A 21,538-nucleotide genomic window follows, 5' to 3' on the forward strand; every position below is an offset into this window, starting at 1 on the left:
CATATATGCAAAGTGGCTTCCAAATGCCAAAGGAACAGAAAGGCCAAAGAACAATGCAGACAAGTCGAGTTTGTCTAGTTTTAATAGGGAACTTAGTCGAGGAAACACAGTCTCGGGCAGCAGCAGGACAGAAAATGAGTCCCTGTACTGCTCACCCCCCACACCATTTATGTTCTATCCCGCTAAGCAATAGACCTACAAATTCTGAAAGGAATGCAGGGAGGGGTGATGGAGCGGGACAAGGGGACCAGATACTGGGGCTCTGACATCAGGGCAGGTCAGGCGTTGTGGGTGCCTTGCCCCAGATGAAAGATAAGTGGCAGTTTGTGATTAACCCGAAACCTCTGTGCATATTCCAGAGTCAATGCCAGGGAGAAAGGGGTGGGGCAAGGATTCTGGTTTTGTAAATTAGTTTTTAAATGGAGTCAGTTTTTTAAGATGAAGACAACTCTCTTTCTACTCACCTTTCTTTTTTATGACAGCCATTCCAACAGGTGTGAGGTGATATCTCATAGTGGCTTTCACTTGCATTTCTCTGATGATCAGTGATGCTGAGCACCTTGTCATGTACCTGTTGGCCATCAGTATGTCTTCTTTTAAAAAATGCATAATCAGATCCTCTGCCCATTTTTAATTGGATTTTTTATGAGTTGTATGCACAGAGTATTTCTGTGTGCTTCTATTGAATTGTATTCACCTTTAAAAATTCTATGTGTTCGAATATCTAAATACTGTATATTTAAATCCTAATTTTTCTTAACATCTTGGACCCTTGTCTTCAATGATGTTAAGGAACTTGCAGATATGTCCTAGGTGATCACATTGAATTCCTACAACTGTATCCTGAAACACTCAGTTAATATTTACATTGCATTATTTTTCAGGTGTGAAAATGAAACCAAATTCAAAACAGAAGAAGTATTTTGGGCTTACAACTTCTGCCCGACTCCATACTCTTGGACTGCACTCCTGGGCCTTATTCTATACCTTGTTTTCTTCGCACCTGGTAAACAAGCTTGCATTGCTACTGTTGTGTTCATTAAAATGTCGTCTTAGAGGAGACAAACTACTTTTTAAAATTCCTTATATACTGATCACCTGAAAATTTTAATTCCGTATTTCTCAGGAATGGGACCGATGCCTTGGACTGTGAATTCTGAAATATATCCCCTTTGGGCAAGAAGTACAGGAAATGCGTGCTCATCCGGAATAAATTGGATTTTCAATGTTCTGGTTTCTCTGACATTTTTACACACAGCAGAGTACCTTACATATTATGGTAAGAGGATTTTTTTCAAGTATATATTGTTTTTATTTTTCCTACTTTATTTTTAGATATGCTAATTATTTGTGATTGAAAGACTACATCATTATATTTTTGCTGTTATATCTCTACATGTCTTTCTCGTTTCCCCGAGTCTTTGGACATGAACCGGGGGGAGGTCAGAGGAACCGTCCCTTCCAAAGCAGCACTGCTTCTTGTCCCCCAGGGCTTCCCAGCTCCCAGCCACCCGCCCACTTTCCCAGCCCAGACATCCCCTAGCTGTCTCCCCAGCTGGAAATCTTCATGGCACAGCTTTTAGTTTAATGAAGGGACAGAACAGGGAATGCGGGAGAGGTGTAGGCAGGGAGTCTGGGGCCAGTGTGTGAGGACGCCCCATGGCAGGGGATGGAGTCACGTCCAGGAGCAGAATCCGAGTAGGGCTAAAAGCAGCCCCTGCAAAGGCCGTGCTGCGAGTTGTGCCTTCCGCTGCGTCACCCGTGCTTTCAGGGCAGCGCATGTGCGTTTCAGTGTCACCGGGACCAGTTCTGACCCTGCCAGAACTGTACACACGTCAGGCGTGTTCAAGTGAAAATGTGTGGAGACCATAACTCAGAGAAACAATATTGGGAAGTGGCTGAGTTAGGGGAAAACTTGGGGAAGTTACTTCAAGTCCACTTTTACTAAAGTGAAAGACTCTCTTCAGCAGGAGGATTTCTTCATTGTATGAATATATAAGCTGTGGTTTGATTCTAAATGATAAGCCTCTGTGGTGTCCGTGGAAGGCCTGCCACTCATACCATTCTCCAGCATCCCTCCCACATCCCTCACCACATCCATGGATTTCTGTTGGTGGGAACAGGTTCAATTGCCGGCTTCCCCACCCCTCACTACCAGACCATAAATCCCTTGTGCTCAGGCCGGGACGAGGCCTTGTTCACCATTACATTCCCAGCCCCTTCAGTGCATCTTAGTCACTTGATGAGACCTCAGAGTGCTGGGCAAACGAATAAATACACAGATGAATGATGCAGATAAATGATGAATATAAGAAACACTATAAAAATCTTTTCCTCCTCTCTTCTAAACATGCTGAACTGCTATTTAGTTTTATATGATATATATCTAAAAGTTTATTATCTTTATAAAACCCTTCTTTCAGTCACCATTTAGAACATCTAGAAATATTAGTACAATATTTACTCCTATTTGCTCACTTGAAAAAGCTTAACATTCAAAAACTTAAGTACAGACCGGTATCCTGCGAGAACACTTTTTGTGGAAAGAGACAGACCAAATGATAAGTCACGGTAAGACTTTTACTAGCAAACCTCCTCTTTCTGGAATTGATGCTGCCAGAAAAACATGAGGCAGCAGAAGTAAACGTTAACGAGGGCATGGCCAGGCTTCTTTCAAAACTGTGCAGTTAGAAGACGCTTTTTGCTATGTGTGAAGTCCAGCTTCTGTCAGGTCAGCACACTGGTCCATTAGGGCCACTGCTGGCTAACAGCGGAATGATAGTTCAGTTCAGGTTGTTTTTTTCCCTGTTTGGGGATCTATGTTTTAATCTGTATAATTTATGTCAGGTATATATTTCAATTCCTGGTTTAATGAATACATACCACAGTGGAAATACCATGTCTTCTTTTATTCCCTCCTTTTTTCATTGTTTCATAAAACCTCAAATTTTGATTCCTTCTGAAACTGCTGCTCAGTCTTCCTTGGACCCTACTCAGTAATGTTTATTACTAAAAATTATTAAAATGTCACCAGATACCATTTTATGTCATGTGTGACTAAATAGAGGCCTTGGAGAGCACTGTAGTCAGACATGATCCGTGATTCCCCATTTTGTATGATTCAATTAAATATGTATTTTAATCTGAAACTTAATATAAGACTCTAATAAAATTGATTTCCTTCAGAATAAAGCTGAGGAATATCTGCACTATTTAACAATCCTGCCAAACTCAGTACAGATGTCTCTTTTTTGCACTTTCATTCCAAGAGGGAATAATTACTATAGTTACATAACTGACTTGCCCGTTACTTGCAGCACGTCACAGCCTCCTGGGCACCCCCCACCTCTGGGTTACTCACACGTCTCACCAGTGGAGGCCACGGAGGCACTTTTGGCATTTGCCTGCTTTCAATTCCTCAGATTTTACCATAGGACCTTGTATCTTAATAGAACTTCCTTGATATTATTTGGCTTTTGGAATCTGGGTCACAAGCCAAAAGCTAGCTGTACAGCTGTTAAGAGTCATCCCAGCCATCAAGTTGTTTTAGCACTGAGAGATGTGATTAGTTGCTGCTAATAATGCCACTACTCCTAAGTTGTGTGAGATGATGTGTATTTCCTCAAGATTACATTTTATAAAGCCAAACTAGGTTTGGTCTCTTACAGGAGTTTTGCAGCCTGATTTAATCTAAAATATTTTATCACCTGCACTTACATATTCCTATATTATCATCGTGATTGCCATCCTTTCTTTGTCCCTCTCCATTAAAGATTCCATTTCTGTTCTTACCTCCACAATTTTGATTATCTGTAATTGGAACACAGGATTTCATCTCCTTTCATTTTCTTTCTCAAAATTCCCAGAGTCTCCAAGAACTAGACTGTCAGGGTCACCCTTTTGATGGAAACATTTCCAATTTATTAGTCAGACTAATCTTGTTCTGTTCTATCTCTAATAGCAACTCTTCTTCCCTTGTCATTCAGTAGAATTTAATAACGCTATCACTTTTTTTTTAGCAACTAACATCCAAACTTCTAATAGGCATGCAACATACATTATCTATATTCTTTTTTATTTCAGTATAGTTAATATTCAATAGTATATTAGTTATATTAGTGTCAGGTGTACAATAGTGATTCAGCATTTTTATATCTTACAGTGTGGATCACACCACTAATTCTAGTAATCATCTGTCACCATGCAACATTACAATGTTATTAACTGTATTTCCCTTCAGCAGTCTCCCCACTCCCTCCCTTCTAGTAACCATCCCTTTAATCTGTTTCTGTCAGTCTCTTTTTCTTGTATTTGTCCACTTGGTTTTTAGATTCCACATACAGATGAAACCATATGGTACTTGAATTTCTCTGCTTTACTTATTTCACTTAGCATAATACCCTCTGGCTCCAATAGCAAATGGCAAGATTTCATTATTTTCAATTGCCCTTTAATATTCCATTGTGTGTGTGTATATATATACACCACATCTTCTTTATCCATTCATCAGTGGATACCTTAATTTCTTCCATATGGCTATTCTAAATAATACTGCAATGAACACAGTGCGTGTATCTTTTCAAATTCATATTTTGGATTTCTTCAGATAAATACACAGAAGTAGAATTGCTGGGTCATATGGTATATCAAATTTTTAGTTTTTTGAGGCATCTCCATACTGTTTTCCATAGTGGCTGCACCAATTTGCAGTCCTGTGAACAGTGCATTAAAGGTTCCCTTTTCTCCACATTCTTGCCAACACATGGTATTTGTTTACTTTTCGATAACAGCCATTCTGACTGGTATGAGGTGGAATTTTATTGTGGTTTTGATTTGCATTTCCCCGATGACTAGTGACATTGAGCATATTTTCATATGTCTGTTGGCCAGCCACCTGTATGTCCTCTTTGGAGAAATGTCTTCTCATGGCCTGTGTTCAGTTATTGATCGGATTGTTTTTTCTTTGTTATTGAGTCATATGAGTTACTTATATTTTCCGGATAGCAACTTCTTATTGGATATATGATTTCCAAATATGTTCTTCTATTCAGTAAGTTATTGTTTTGTTTTGTTGGTTTTTTTCACTATGCAGAAAACTAGTGTTTAGAAGTCCCATTTGTTTACTTTTGCTTTTGTTTCCCTTCCTCAAGGGTACATATCCAAAATGATATTACTCAAAATACTATGAAATATAGTCTACAACTTATGTTTTCTTCTAGGAGTTTTATGGTTTCTAGCATTAAATTTAAAATTTTCACCCATTTTGAGTTTACTGTTGTATATGGTGTAAGAGAGTGGTCCAGATTAATGTTTTTTACATGTTACCTGTCTAGTTTTCCCAAGACCACTTGTTGAAGAGACTACCATTACTATATGCTTACATCATTTGTCATAAATTAGTTCACTGTAAAAGAGAGGGTTTATTTCTGGGCTCTCCATCCTGTTCCATTGATTTATGTGTCTGTTTTTATGTCAGTACCATGCTGTTTTATTATAGCTTTGTAGTATAATTTGAAATCAAGGAGTGTTATACCTCCAGCTCTGCTCTTCTTTTTCAAGATTGCTTGGTGATTTGTGGTCTTTTGTGGTTTCATATAAATTTTACGATTATTTGTTCTAGCTCTGAAATGAATGTCATTGGTATTTTGATAGAAATTATATTGAATCTGTAGATTGCTTTGCGTCATATGGTCATTTTAACAATGTTAATCCTTCACGTCCATGAGTACAGTATAGCCTTCCATTTATTTGTGTCCTCTTCAATGTCTTACAATTTTTCTATACACAAATAATGAACAATCAGAATGGAAAAGAAAGTAATCCCACTTACAATTGCATCAAAAAGAATAAAATACCTAAGAACAAATTCATCAAAGGAGGTCAAAGACCTGTACTCTGAAAACTATCAGACACTGAATAAAGAAACTGAAGAGAACAAAATTTTTAAACAGAAGGCTATACCGTGCTCATGGATAGGCAGAGTTAGCATCATTAAAATGTTTATCCTACCAAACAATCTTCAGGTTCCATGCAGTCCCTATCAAAATGCCAATGGCATTTTTCCCAGAGGTAGAACAAATAATCCTAAATTTAATATGGACCACAAGTGGCCCCAAATAGCTAAGGCAATCCTGAGAAAGAACAAAGAACGAAGGCATCATGCTACCTGATATCAAACTATACAACAAGGCTCAAGTAATCAAAACAGCCTGGTACTGATATAAAAACAGACACATAGATCAATGGAACAAAATAGAAATCCTAGGAAAAAAACCCATGCTTAGAGTCAATTAGTCTATGACAAACTAGGCAGCAATATACAATGGGATAAAGACAATTCTTTAACAAATGGCATTGGGAAAACTGGACAGACATGCAAGAAAATGAAACTGGATCATAGTTGTACAAGAATAAACTCAAATGGATTAAAGATTTGAATATATGAACAAAAACTATAAAATTCCTAAAACACAAGCAGTAAACTCCATGATATTACTCTTAGCATACCTTTTGGATGTGCCCCCTTAGGCAAGGTAAAATAAAAAATAAACAACTGGGACTACATCAAACTAAAAAACTTTTGCAGTTAAGGAAACCATCAACAAAATGAATAGGAAAGAATACATCCTACATGGGGTTAATATCCAAAATATATAAGGAACTCATACCCCCCAAAAAAGAATACTTAAAAAATAAAGGACTTGAACAGACATTTCTCCAAAGAGAACATACAGGTGGCAGAAAGGCACAGGAAAAACTCAATGTCATGAATCATCAGGGATTTCAAATTAAAATGACAATGAGCTATATCACCTCATACCTTTCAGAATGGCTATCATCAATTACACAACAACGTGTTGGTGAGGATGTGGAAAAAGGGAACCCTCATACACTGCTGGTAGAATTGTGAAGTGGCTACCACTGTGGACAACAGTGTGGAGGTTCCTCAAAAAAATTAAAACAGAACTCCCTTATGACCCAACAATTGCACTTCATTGCAGCATTATTTACTAGAGCCATGAAATGGAATATTACTTAGCTGTAAAAAATAATGAAATCTTGTTGTTTACAAGACCATGGATGGACCTAGAGAGTATTATGCTAACTAAAATATCAGAGAAAGAAAAATGTCATTATTTTATGTTCTTTATGGAACATCAAAAACAAAATAAATGAACAAACAAAACAGAAAAAGACTCTCAGATTCAGAGAACAAATTATGTTTGCCAGACTGGAGAGGGGTAGACAGATAGGTAAAAAAAAAAAAACAGTGGAAGGATTAAAAAGTACAAATTGGTAATTATAAAAAGTCATGGGAACATAAAGTACAGCACAGAGCACATAGTCAATAATACTGTAATAATTTGGACTTAATGGGTTGAATACTCCATAAGTTATATAAATGTCTAATCACTATGTTGTATACTTGAAATTAGTATCAACTGAAGTAGAATATAAAAAAAGTCTTTTAATTACACCAGAAAAAAATTTAATGAAAGAATAACCTTTATGTCAGATGCTAGTAAGTGTTATGAACCCCAAAAGTAGACTACAACAGTCTAAGAGCAGGAACAAGGATGCAATTTAGGAGACAACCACAACAGTGCAGATGGAAAGTGGATCCAATGGGATTTCCGAACAGATTGGATATTGGAGGGGAGAGTAAGAAAAAAGTCAAGGTTGACTCCCCGACTTTGGGCATGAGAGACAGGAAGGACAGAGTTGTCATGTACTCTATTCAGTCATGAAATCAGCAATGTCATCATTTTATGTAATTGTGGAAATACGAGATAAATGAAATGAGATTTCTCCCTCAAGAGTATCTCCAGTCTAGCAGACAAGACAGACAAATACATGCATATAATTATGATACTTCTTGGTTATTACTATAGGGGGCCTCAGCAAAGCACTATGAAAGCACCTAGGAGAGAAACAGTTATCTCTAGCCAGGGAAGACTTAATAAAGCACAAGTTATATATGAACCTGTTCTATCCTTCTTCTTGAGTTTGGCATTTCATGACTTTAGAAAACTAAATTGCATTATATTCACGAGGTTAGAACAATTAGAGTTACCAGGCTAGCAGTAACTTTTTGGTTCCATTTCAGACCACAGTTATGCATGATTAATCAGAAAGAAAAGTCAAAATTAAGTACTCTTTCCAATCTAGGCATGCAAACACACACATAGCAGGGTCTCAAATAACTTCGCTGCATTCAACGTTGTTTTGCTAGAACACTGACAAAATGCCATATGAACTTAACTCTTACTTATATCAATTAGCCGATGGTAAGATGGGTTTTGTTACACAGTTAACCCTTGAACAACACAATTTGACCTGCACAGTTCCACTTATACATATGGATTTTTTTTCAATAAATATAGTACTGTAAAAGTTTTGTCTCTTATAATTTTCTTAATCATTTTTGTAGCTCTCTTATTGTAAGAATACCATATATAAAACATACAACATGTAAAATATGTGGTAATCAACTAGTTAATAGTAAAGCTTCCAGTCAACACTAGGCTATCAGTGGAGTTTGCAGGGAGACTACAGTTATATGCACAGGGAGTAGGGGCTCCTAACCCCAACACTGTTCAAGAATCAACCACAAATCGTTTTACCTCAGTCTCAGGAACCTACTGATGATGTTGAGTGAGGACTTACTCTATATTATTTCCCATCTCAGGGGCCTTCTTCCTGTATGCTGGATTCGCTGCTGTAGGACTCCTCTTCATCTACGGCTGTCTTCCTGAGACCAAAGGGAAAAAACTGGAGGAAATTGAATCACTCTTTGACAACAGGCTGTGTACATGTGGCGCTTCAGATTCTGATGAAGGAAGATACATTGAATATATACGGGTAAAGGGGAGTAACTACCATCTTTCTGACAATGATGCTTCTGATGTGGAATAATTTTCAACTGCTGATATCTGTAGTTATTTTTAAAACCTTGGGAGAAAAGAGCAGCTATTGGTGACCTCACTGCCCTGCTTCTAATCTGGTTCTTTCCACTTCCACAGTCTAGTTTTGAATGACTTCATATTCTAGAATCTTTGATGAGGAGCAAGATGATAACCATGTTGACATTTTTTTCATAAGCAGAAATGTAAAAAAATATTTACAGAGCTTTTAAAATAAGAATCATTGAACAAATTGTGTAATTCCTTCCTGAGATAGTCTAAAATGAATATTGTATCCAGTGACTTCAGTGGAATCTGTTTATCCTAAAACCATATATAATCATCAGTGGCAGCTGAGTCATTGCTGCTCTCACTGCATCGTATACGTATGATATAAAGAAGGATTCTAGGATATGGACTAAGGATTGTTGTCTATCAAAACATGGCCTGTTGGCCCTAAATTTTCCTAAGGACAAGTATCGTATCTGTGATCAGCTGTTAGAAAGGAAATTCCATTTAAACTTTCAACAAATTAAAAAGTGCCTCCTACAAGGGCACAGCTGTCTTATCTCCTTTGAATTCCACGTTTTGGTTCCTCTCTCCAGTTCCGATCTTGAGAGTTCTTCAGAAACTGACTACACAGAATCTTTTGAACATTATGAAAAGCAGGTCTTTTAGGGTATATTTTCATACATATTTTTTTGCATCAGTGACAAGTGTACATTTGCACAGATAAGCTAGCAAGTTTTGATAAGTATATTTTATTGCTAGAAAGAGAAAAGATTTTTATGGATCCCTAATTGAGTTAGTCACTTAGGTATGCAACTATAAATAAAAACAGCACTAGATCTTTAACTGCATTTCAGGGTCAGTTTTTGTTCATGCCAAAATCACCTGATACTCACCATGCCTTTGCTAACCAACTTCTTGAGTCCTACTATTTGTGCCTTTATTTGTGTTCTATAAATAGCTGATAGCAGACTACTTTCCCCTTCTTTCATTCAAATAATCTCTGAAACAAAAAAGGCAGGAAATCAGTGACAAAAAATCCTGCTGCTGCTATTTAATTAAATAGTAGGACTTATTTTTAACTTACTTTAACTTTTTATTACCATATTTTGCCATATATAATGCACTCCCATGTATATTGCACACCCATGTTTTGGACCCAGACTTCAAGGAAAAAAATCTTTCATTTTAATTTTTTAATTCAATTTTTATATGTATATTTAGAAACAAAACTGATCATTGTATTCCAGGGTGTTATTTTGCATACTGATATCATTATTGCTTTCTAGAATTACACTTTTAATGCATAAGCATAAATGAAATAGTTAAAAGCATTTATACAGATACGGAATTAGTACTACCCATATATAAGGCACATCCTTATTTTTCCCTTCAAATATTTGGGTAAAAAGTGCATATTATACACAGCAAAACATGGTAATCTTCCTAAAAAATTCTCATTTTTTACTTAACAGTACTTGTCTTTTGTTACTCTGACACCATAAACTCGTTTTCATTTTGCACATCCTTTCTCAGTTTCCATGAAAAGTTACTCCGCACACTCCCCCCACCAAAAAAATACATAGATTTGTTATGGGTGTTTCCTTTTACTCATGCTTAGCTTTAATTTTTTTCCTTATCTAAAAATTGGGATTTTTCTATTGGAACAGATTAATGGTTCTCACATAACCCAAGTCTTCAAGAAATGTTGACTTTCTGCATTTCTATAATGTCTGTTCAAAGTATTTGTTTTTTTGTGTTCCTTCATCAGTGAACTCTAATCTTTGCTCTTATATTAAAGAACTATATAGTATGTACAAAATTACCTGCTATTCCCAATGAAATTGAATGACTCTTCTGTGGACAGTTAGGAATGCATAAGTTTGATGCATTTTAACACGGCTCTGAACGTCTAATAAGGTACACTTAGGAGTAAAAAGGCGGCTGTCTCTACATTCGTTGTGTTTCTGCCAATCTCCAGGGTGTTTTCTAATTCTCTTTAAATCTGGTTTGTTCCTATCACAATGTCAAAGCTGAGATGGTAGCCAAGGAGGCTCACTCGTTCTCTAAGTCAGCAAGGCTACAATAATTGCTTTAACGGTTACTTTACTGGACTAAAAAATGTTCTCCTCTGATCATCGCAAATAATACAAGATTTTATTTAACAGTGTTTTTTTTTCTTTGAATTAGGTGCTTTGACCATTGATTTTTAAGGGGATGTTAATATTAATTTGCCCCATAAAAGCTGATGTGATTTCATAGAGAAAATTAGTATTCTATTGCTATTTCTCATCTATGTAATACTTCACACAGGTGAAGTGGGAAAGGAGCTGTTGTGTGTTAAAATCAAAATATGACAGGGAGGAAAAGTATTCAGAACAATGAAGTACTCAAAGAATTTTTCTGATTTATCTAAGATTGTCTTAGATCTCCTGATTACATATATACACACAGCATTAACTCAGCTGGACTGAAAGCACAGTCACTTTATTAAAGAAGAAGCTCGACTCTTACTGCTTTGTAGAGCAGAACACGGCCTGTTCTCCCTGACATAAGCAAATGGTGTTTTCAACTTTATATCCATAAATGCACATTAACAACAGGGAAAATTAGCCAGTTCTCCTCTGTTCTCCTCAACCCCTTCTTTAAAGGACTGTATGTTATTTATATAGTGATAAATACTCCATATCTTTGAAGTACAGAGAGGCACAGTATAAGAGTTATTTATAATTTTTTAAAAACAAAATAAGTACTTGAAATGGAACCTTATACAATTAGGTATTATTTTTAGATTGGGTGAATATTTATAGTATATTACAAATTTAATGTTTGAATTTTGAAGGTTTTTAATATTATGCACCTTTTAAGTTGGCATCTTTGGCTACCACTATCAACTTAAAAACATTCCATTTGAAATATCAAATCTGTATTTTTAGGATAATTTATATATGGTGGTATTTAACCTACCATATTAAAATGCATTAAACATCATGCTTTTAACTAAAATTATAGGTTTGATTCTAAGCATACTGCAAATTCAATAAATATATGTTAAGTTTTAGGAAAATACAGCGAGGAAAGCCCTATTGAGGCTTCTGAGCTGTCTGGCTGACGCATCTGCACTGGACTTGAGAGTGTAACTTTTCGTTGTCATCTGAACACTTAAGTCTAAAGGTGATGTCAGATAAGGATTTGGTATCAATATTTTTCTTCAGTATAAGCATTCCTGATAATTTTGATTGTTACACTTTAGTCAATAATTGTCCAACACATGATGTTTAATGTATATGTAAGAGATCTAAATTAAAACTAGGTTTAAAAGGTTTGAGATTTTGTTCCTGATCATTTGCAGTAGTTAGTTCACTGATGGAAAATGCTATGAGAATAGTGCTATCAAGTGCTTTCCCATAACCTTATTTTACCACTGAACAAAATTTAACTGTATGAATCAGTATGTTTTTGAGTTATTCACTCTAAAATGGAAAATCCATGAAAGCAAAGAATTTAGAAATTATTTACTCTAATTTCAAAATCAGCTATGCAGAGGAAGAAAGAACAGGAAAAATTCAGGCTGACAGACAACCTACCCTTTTCTTCTTCCTCAGCAAGTAAAATCGAATGTATTATAATAATCCATGGATCCTGGGGGAAGATACTCTAGAAAATGCTATCCACATTTATCTAAGAATATCTCACAGTGCAATGGCACTAATATAAATACTGTAATACAGTGAGGGGACTGGAAGGATTGTCTTCATTTTATTATAATCAGTTTTTTTAACCTTTCTTCTACTTACAAAATCTCAAATTATACTAAGCCTCCAGTAACTGACAGTTGTTGTGACGAGTTTTCAGTTACCAGATTCCCATGTATTTGTTCTCGCTAACAACAAATACAAGAATGACATGCCAGGCCGGGAGCAGAGAATTCATAATACAGGCTTTATATAGCAAAGTGTATTAAATTGTGGATAAAATTTACAGCTCATGTGTAATTGCTGCCTATAAAAAGACTCAAAATTGTTCTGTGGATTAATTTTAACGTCCTGTTTTCCGACACTTTCTATTAATTTCCTTAGTCTCCTATATAGTACAGTTAAGCTAATTGATGAAGTGATCTGGTGTAACAGTGTATTGATGGTCAGTATATTCCATCCTGGGTGGGCAATATTGCTGCTGTTTTCTAGAAATAGCAATCATTTAAAAATGCCAAATGGCTAACTACTACCAACTCTTCTGTGTTGTCCCTCAGAGATGGAAATTTTTGTGTGCCAATAATCATCACAGAGATATTTTATAAGTGTTAATGATGTTCAGAAGTACATGAAAGAAATTTATCCTAATTTGCTTGTTGAGTGTAAAACAATGTAACTCCTATAATTCTTTACTTCGTGTGTATAAAATAGTCTGTTGTATTTGAGTGATTTGGTCTATGGAATGTTAAATACCTACCTTCATTTAGCAGTAATATTCAAATTTTTATTTTAGACAGTTAAATTTATGTGTTTGATTTTGTCATATCAATATAAATGAGGAAAAGAAATGCAGCATACAAGTAAAGGTAAAAACCAGTATTTTGTAAGGTTTTAAAATTTTAGCAAATTTTAATAATATTCAAATGTCATCCCATCTCAATTAAAACATTAAAAAAGATGAGATTTAACTCTAGCCAAAGTAGAAATTTATATTTATGTGTCCAAGCTGGTTCCTAGCAGCTTTTGGATTTTATCTCACTTTATGTTATAATATCTTTTATTTATAATGTTCAAATTTCTATTTAGAAGCTCTAATGTATATCTAGATTAAATCAAAAGTTTTATGCTTTTTAAATGTTTTCAAAATGTATATTTTAATTTCTGAGTGCATGTTATACAGTGTTTAATATTCATGTCTTGGCAAATCCAATAGAAATATTTATTCCTACATGTGACATATAGAATATCTCAAAAATTATGACTATGTATCATTTCCTTCAAAGTCATTTAATTCTAGCCTATAGATGTATCAAAAGTATTGTATATTTTATGGAAATTTAGTGATGTATATGTAAATGTTTTTTAAGTTATTTTATTGAAGTTCTTTACATAAAATTAAAATCTTTTTTTAAAAAAAATGTGTCAGTGCCAGAACTGTAAATGAAAATAATCAAATAAAAGTTAAGACAATTCATTACTCACTTATCTTCCCTGCACTTCTGTGTTTCCTCTAATTCTCTTCCTTAGATTTTAGGCTCCAGGCTCCATGGTAAAAACATCTACAAGGAAGTATTTATGCAAGCCTATCTTTTTACTGTTATTTTACCTATTTTGATCATGTGTAAACACATCTTTAAAGGTATTTTATACCTAAAAACTGTCCCAAGAAACTACTGTAAATAGTAACTATAGAATTTTGAAATAAAGTGTTTAGGAACCCATGAAATATTATTTCTGGTTGTTGTCAGAACATGTGAACCATTGTGTCGGATTGACAAAAATTATTTTTGGTTGTTGCTTTGTAAATGAGAACAAATTACCTGCTGGAGGACCAGCCAGCTGACAGTCCTTTAGGCACTCTGTTGCTCTCTGCTACCATTCTGCCCCAACTGTAACTTTTACTAGTAAGCATTATATTATTGTTTGATCTGGGTCACTACTCAACCTACCTTGACAGTCAGGGTGTGCCATCCTGAGCCCAGCTGCAGAAAGAGCCCAAGCAGATCCTTTGAGAACATTCAATCCACTGTTGTTCAAAGGCTTACAGTGGAGTTATAACTTAACTGAGGATTCTTGATAATCCCATAAGTTATGCACAAAGTGTCCACTCATCTGGACAAGTGAATAGTGCTATACATGTCTGAATTAGGGGTCAGAAACATCCTTATTTAATTGTCCAATCTCGTGGGGTAAATGTCGTCCTTTTATCAATACTAAAATTTATTTTGGTGACTTGCCGATCATCACACACTAGGGAGTGGTACAAAACTCCTTTCTGCAATGACTATTCCAACAGTCTTCTTGGTCCTCATTTGCAATGTCTTGCCAAATCCAGGCAGAAAGATTAAAAAACAGACACTGTGGAACTCCGGTATTATAACTGAAAGAGTGTGCATAAATGAATCACATCCCTCATTTTAAACTGGACCATAAACACAAATCCTGAAAACCTTTGATTTGGGATTCTTTTCCAAATATGAAGCAGTCTATGGTACATTGTTCAAGAGATCAAGGTGAAGGCAAATGGTCTAGGTTTGAATCTCAGCTTTCAACTTGCTGCCTGGTAACCCAAATTACATTGGGTTCCTCTTTGCCGCACTTCCTTGTCCATGAACTGGAGATGTCGTTACTATCATCTGTGTGTTGTGGGGGTTACATCCGTCAGTCATGTAAAGCACTTAATGCAATGACATGAAGTGCTGGATGACCGTTGGCTCTTCTTCGTATCATCATCCATATGCTGTCCCCGTTGCTGCTAAGGTCATGATGTCCAAAGTACAAGCATTGTGCTTATAAATTCCCTTCCTGGGAACAACTGCTACGGACAGGAACACATGGGCCTCTGGTGTCTGTCATGCAGGCTATGTGACTGCAGCAGCCATGCTCTCCGCTGTCCAGAACAGTTTGAGCTGCTCTGGCTGACTGGCCTGATGTCCCTCTGTCTTTCTGCATCTTTTCCATGAATATCCTCCTGAATGGCATGGTTGATAAGACATTCCCACAGTCTCTAGATGAACAGCATTTAATATACAATTTCTATTTATTTGATCTCTCAGTCAACAAAAATAATTTTAGAAAATTTCAGTCACTTATCCTTTAAATTCCTTTCGGCATTTAAAAATAATTTTTGAAGCCCTGGCTGGCATAGCTCAGTGGATTGAGCGCGGGCTGCGAACCAAAGTGTCCCAGGTTCGATTCCCAGCCAGGGTACATTCCTGGGTTGCAGGCCAGAACCCCCAGCAACCACACACTGATGTCTCTCTCTCTCTCTCTCTCTCTCTCTCTCTCTCTCTGTCTCTCTCTCCCTCTCCCTCCTTTCCCTCTCTAAAAATAAATAAATAAAATCTTTAAAAAAATTATATGTGTACTAAAAAATAAATTTCTAAAAAAAAAATAATAATAATTTTTGAAATCCCCTCCAAATGAAAACTGATATTAACCCTTCACTAATTGGTTATATTGAAATTAAATTCATATTGCTATAGATACTATGAATTCAATATGAAACATCGATGGTATTTTTCCCTGTAATATTTAATATACTTTTCCATTATACTTACAAAAATTAATTCCAGATGATTTTACACTACACAGAGTAAATGTTTTACATAAAAGACAACATTAGCATGCTTTTAGCAAGCGGACACTAAACTCACACACACACACACACACACATTAAAAACCCCCATAGACAGAGACAACGGTATAGGACGGTGGTTACTGGCGGAGAGGCGGGTTGGGGGAAGGCAGTAAAGGGGGTCAAATGTATGGTGATGGAAGGAGGTTTGACTTGGGTGGTGAACACACAATACAATACACAGATGATGTATTACGGAAGTGTACACTTGAAGCCTGTATGATTTTACAAACCAATGGCACCTCAATATACTTTTTGAAACAGACTTGTTAGAGTAGCAGTTAAAATGCCCTCACTGGTGGCACAGGCATCATGTGTGGGGTTGTTACGAATGCAAATCTGGAAATGTAGTTGACATATAAAGCACGTAAGTTTAAGGCACACAACTTACTGATCTGATACATGGATTTTAGCTAACACCTGTATCACATCACTTACCTTTTGTGTATGTGCATGTGTGGTGGGAACGATTAAGATGGACTCTCAACTTTCAAGGTGAAAATGCAGTACTGTTGCTATGGTCACAAAGGTGTGCATCAGGTGTCCCGGACCTATTTATTTCTAGTAGCTCCATTTGTGCCTTTAAACAGCGTCTCCCATTTGTCCCAACCCCAGACTCTGGTAACCACCATCCCACTCTTTCTACCAGTTCAAATGTTTTAGGTCAGGAAACTTAAACTCTCCAGTATTTCTGAAGCACATGACAATGTGGGAACCACTGCATTAGGATTTTGAAATCTCCACTTTGGAAAGGAAATTAGCATCATGTTCTTTCAAAAGGTGAGCTTACCTAGCGAATAATACATAACTGATTGGGTAGATTTATATGCAAGTTACTTAGGAATTCATAATGCTAAGTCATTTCCACCCCAGGGACTTTGCATGTGACATTATCTGTGCCTTATACGTTTGTCACCCATTCTTTGTGTGTTTAGTTCCTTTTTATCATTCAGGTATCGGCTCAGAATCATCTCCTTTGAAAGCCTGCCTTGACTGCACATTTTTAATTGTGCCCTTCCTGCCCAATACATTGTCATGTAACTTTGTTTTATTTTCTTCCTAGTATTCATCACTACTTGAAAAGTATTTTTATTTCTTGCCTGCTTCTACCACTAGAATATACATCCCACGAGAACAAGGAACTTGCATTATTTCCTACCAACCCATCAGCACCTTGTAAAGTGCCAAGCATGTAGTATGTGCTCAATAAGTAAACATTTGAAGAAGAATGGAAGCATGCATCACAGGTGCTCATGTGGGCCACAAGGAGCAATAGAAGTGTTTCCTGGGCTGGAAAAAAAATGACACCATGGCACTAGGTCAGTATCAACAAGCATGCTTTGTAAATGAACCATAGTACAGCAAAGCTATTTTAATCCAGCAGCTAATTCCTTATACTACCTGAGTTCATATGCATTCACAAACACATCAGCATGACAAATTTGGTTCATTTCTTGTGAGTCATGTTAAAAGAAGGAAAAACCTAATAAATGTCATTAAATATTAGGATAGCTAAGTTTGGATTTGCTTGTTTTGTGGTAATTATTCTATTTCTGCATTTTATTTGTAAAATAACTACTCACACTCATTATATGCCAGATCCTTTATACAGTAAGTCCTCAATTAAGGCTGTCAACAGGTTCTGTGATTTTAAATGAAAAAGATGTAATTTTACCTTAGGCTAATTGATATAAAAAGGAGTTAAGTTCCTATAGCATCTAATCAATGTCACAATGAAACATTAAAGGAAACGATGCTATAGGAGGACCTCCTGTATTCATCATCTCATTCTGTCCTCACAGAAACCCTGTATCTGAAGTACCACTGCTCCCCCAGTTTTCTGGATGAGGGCATGCTGCATCCTGGGAAGGAGAGTAACTTAAGTAGCACAGATTGTAGTCTGACCTTAGGCCCAGGTCAGTTTGTGCCAAAGTCATTTTTAACCACCACACTTTATTGTTTCTTTTCTACAATGAGCTTCATATGGAAAATTTTGTTACTGCCTCTACCTGAATGGATAACAAAACAAGGCCCTTACGTACATATGCTGTCTACAAGAGACTAGCTTCAGAGTGAAAGACACACAGACTGAAAGTAAAGGGATGGGAAAAGATATTTCACAAAAATGGAAACAAACGAACAAAGAGCTTGTGTACTAGTACTTACACCAGACAAAATATATTCTAAAGCAAACACTATAATAAGAAACAAAGAAAGACCCAGCAATGTCACTTCTGGGCATTTATCTGGAGAAACCCAAAATACTAAATCAAAAAGACATATACACCCATTTGATCACTGCAGCATTACTTACAATAACCAAGACATGAAAGCACTAAATGTCCATCAATAGCTGTGTGGATAAAGAAGTGATGCATACATACAATGAAATATGTATGATGCCACCACAAAAAATATAAATAAAATCTTGCTATCTGCTAGAATATGCATGGACCTAGAGTCTTGTGCTGAGTGAAGTAAGTCAAAGACAAAAGCCAAATGAATCTAAAAAACAAAATAAACGAATAAGCAGACCAGAAACAGATTCATACATACAGAGAACATTCTGATTTCAGATGGGAGGAGGGTTGGGGGGATGTGTGCAAAAGGTAAAGAGATTAAGTACAAATCGGTAATTAGAGAACTGTCACGAGGATGTAAAGTACAGCAGAGGGAATTTAGTCAATGATACCATAATAACTATGTGTGGTGTCTGCTGGGAACTAGGTTTATCAGGGCGGTCAGTTTGTAAGTTACATAAATATCTAACCACTGGGTTGTACACCTGAACCTAATACAATACTGTACATCAACTATACTTGAAAAATAAAAATTTAAAAAAAATATCTAATTTCTAAAACTGTAAGATCTAACATCAGAATTGCCATAAGTATTTTCCATTCATGTTTACAGGTCTTATTTTTTTTAAGTATGAAAACAATGGCCCTGGTTTTATTATATTTCATATATTTTCTGTGAAGACAATGCACTATTACTTTCTGTGTTACTGAGCTAGTTCTTAGCTCTTAATTTCATGTACATGATTACATTTTCAATGGAAGATTCTCTCCATGGACCCCCAGACATGAGTCACAAGAAAGAATGCAGCAACACCACCAGACAGCAGAAAACAAGGCATCAGCTCTGGAGAAGCAGTAGCTAATCCACAAATCAAACAAATGGTGTGGGTGCGCTGGATGGATAATCTCAAGGTCAACAACTAGAAACCTACATCAACATCAAACCATGTAAAGCACAGTCATCAGGAGCACTGGCTTTGGAGTCAGATCTTTGACTGGAATCCCATCTCCACTATTGACTGTCCTACCTTGGGAGAGCCACTTCCCCAAATTAAACTTCACTTTCCTTATCTACCAATCATCCAATATTAGGATGATTATCCTCAGTGGAGATAATCATCCTAATGTTGTTGTGAGGCTTAAAAGGGGTAATCTATGTAAGTCACTCAATCTTTCACACAGTTAAGGTCAATCAACAAATAATGACTATTTACTATGTACTAGGTACAATTCCAAGGAATGGGTGACTCTCGACCTGTAAAACTTATGCATAACTCAATATACTTCAATAGTTACGGAGTCACAGTCAAGGTGAAGTGAAAGCAATAACAGTTACAAACTCCACAGTCACAAAGTAAGTAAGGTAAATAAAGCAACAAGAGCAGGTTCAAAGGGAGCTGTGAAATGATCCAACTGTATTTCTAGAATGAGGCTGCATTAAAAGAGCCAGACACAAGTAGTATGGGTTGTGTTCCAATTCATCAATAGTGCCAACTGAGTTTACCAAGTGCCCACTGTGTGAAAAGAACTATTTTAGGCCATATACATGTTAAAACATAGTGCACAATAAAGTTCTAGCTCTCAACAGTAAATGTAGCAATGTGAGTAATAAGACATGTAAACATGAACTGATCCAGTCATCTAATGCCCTGTAACAAATCACCTCAAAACTGTTAGTGGCTGAAAATAATGTATTTTGATCATAATGCAGCAGATCTAGCAGGGACAGCTTATTTCTGCACACCTTTGGCTGGGGGTTATTGAAAACAGGGGGCTGATTCACTTACACATCTGGTGCAGGGCCTGAGAAAACCCAAAGGGCTGGGGCTGGGAAAGCCGGGCTCCTCAGAAATCTAACTCTGCCCTGTCTTCCCATGTGGTCTCTCCAGCACGGAGGCTTTACGATAGCCAGACTTCTTAAATGGCAGCTCACATGTCCCATGAAACAGGGACAGAGAAAGAAATAACAATGTCATGTTGTTCATATCAGAGCCTGGAAGTCATTCAACACCACCTTCACCTCATTCTGTTTGTTAGAAGTCAGTCACTAAGGTTCACCCATATCTAAGGAACAGCAATTAGGCTCCCCTTAGATGCCTAGCAAAGGCAGAAGAATCAAAGAAATTGCAAACATACGCTCTGGCTTCAAATTATTCATATTCCTTTTGTATGCAAAATATACTGCCCACTTCCCAGGACAACTCTACCTCTACAAAAGGCTCACCTATTATGGCATCAGGCATAGATTCAAAGTCCCAAATGTCATCCAAGTGTATATGAGACTCTTTAGACACTACTTACCAAGCACAGCTCCTCAAGCATAGCTATTCTCAATATGAAGACCTGGTGAGCTAAAGAGACTTATGTCCTCTGCACACAAACATTCAGGGGTAGAATAGGTATAAGATTATTACAGACTTTTCCATTGGAAGGAGGGGAAAGACAAGCAAACAGGAATCACTAATCCTTAACGATTTTGAAATCCGGCACAGACGGTCCTTTGACTCGGACCTGATGCCTGGAGATGCAGCACAGCATCTCTGCAGGTCCCCACCCTGCGCTCTGAGCTCACAGTTCCACCCCTTAGCCATCCTTTTCCACAAAGAAAAATTGCTCATGTTTGCAGCTAAGTAGTTTTACCAGCCTACTTCCTACTTCGTAAGTCTAAAGGCCTCCTTTTCTTCCTTTTCTTGTATTGATTTTAGAGAAAGAGGAAATGAGAGGAAGGGAAGAAGAGAGGGAAAAACAGAAAGGGGGACCCGAAGGGGGGGACAGAGAGAAGTGTGGAGAGAGAAAGTGAGAGAGAGAGAGAGAGATCTATTTGTTGTTCCGTTTAGGCATTCATTGGTTGACTCCTCTATGTGCTCTGACTGGAGATCAAACCCGCAACCTTTGCATATCAGGAGAACACTCTAGGCAAGTGAGCTACCTGGCATGGGCCCAAAGGCCTCTTTAAATATTGTAATGTCTCTGCCCCTTTTAGTCCAAGCAGGT

At 36.7% G+C, this 21,538-nt stretch overlaps 1 protein-coding gene across 1 annotated transcript in view; it reads left to right on the forward strand.

Moving 5' to 3' along the window:
- The window catches only part of SLC2A13 (solute carrier family 2 member 13), a 288,415-nt gene extending 278,311 nt beyond the window's left edge, over window positions 1-10,104 (forward strand). The window contains exons 8-10 of the mRNA XM_045829533.1: window positions 885-1,006; window positions 1,127-1,279; window positions 8,690-10,104. Of these exons, the coding sequence (XP_045685489.1) occupies window positions 885-1,006; window positions 1,127-1,279; window positions 8,690-8,916 (502 nt within the window). The 3' untranslated portion in view covers window positions 8,917-10,104. The remainder of the gene's footprint in view (window positions 1-884; window positions 1,007-1,126; window positions 1,280-8,689) is intronic.
- The last annotated feature ends 11,434 nt before the right edge of the window (window positions 10,105-21,538 follow it).

Source organism: Phyllostomus hastatus, unplaced genomic scaffold, assembly GCF_019186645.2.
Source record: "Phyllostomus hastatus isolate PE091 unplaced genomic scaffold, TTU_PhHast_1.1 phas_scaffold_93, whole genome shotgun sequence".
NCBI lineage: Eukaryota > Metazoa > Chordata > Mammalia > Chiroptera > Phyllostomidae > Phyllostomus > Phyllostomus hastatus.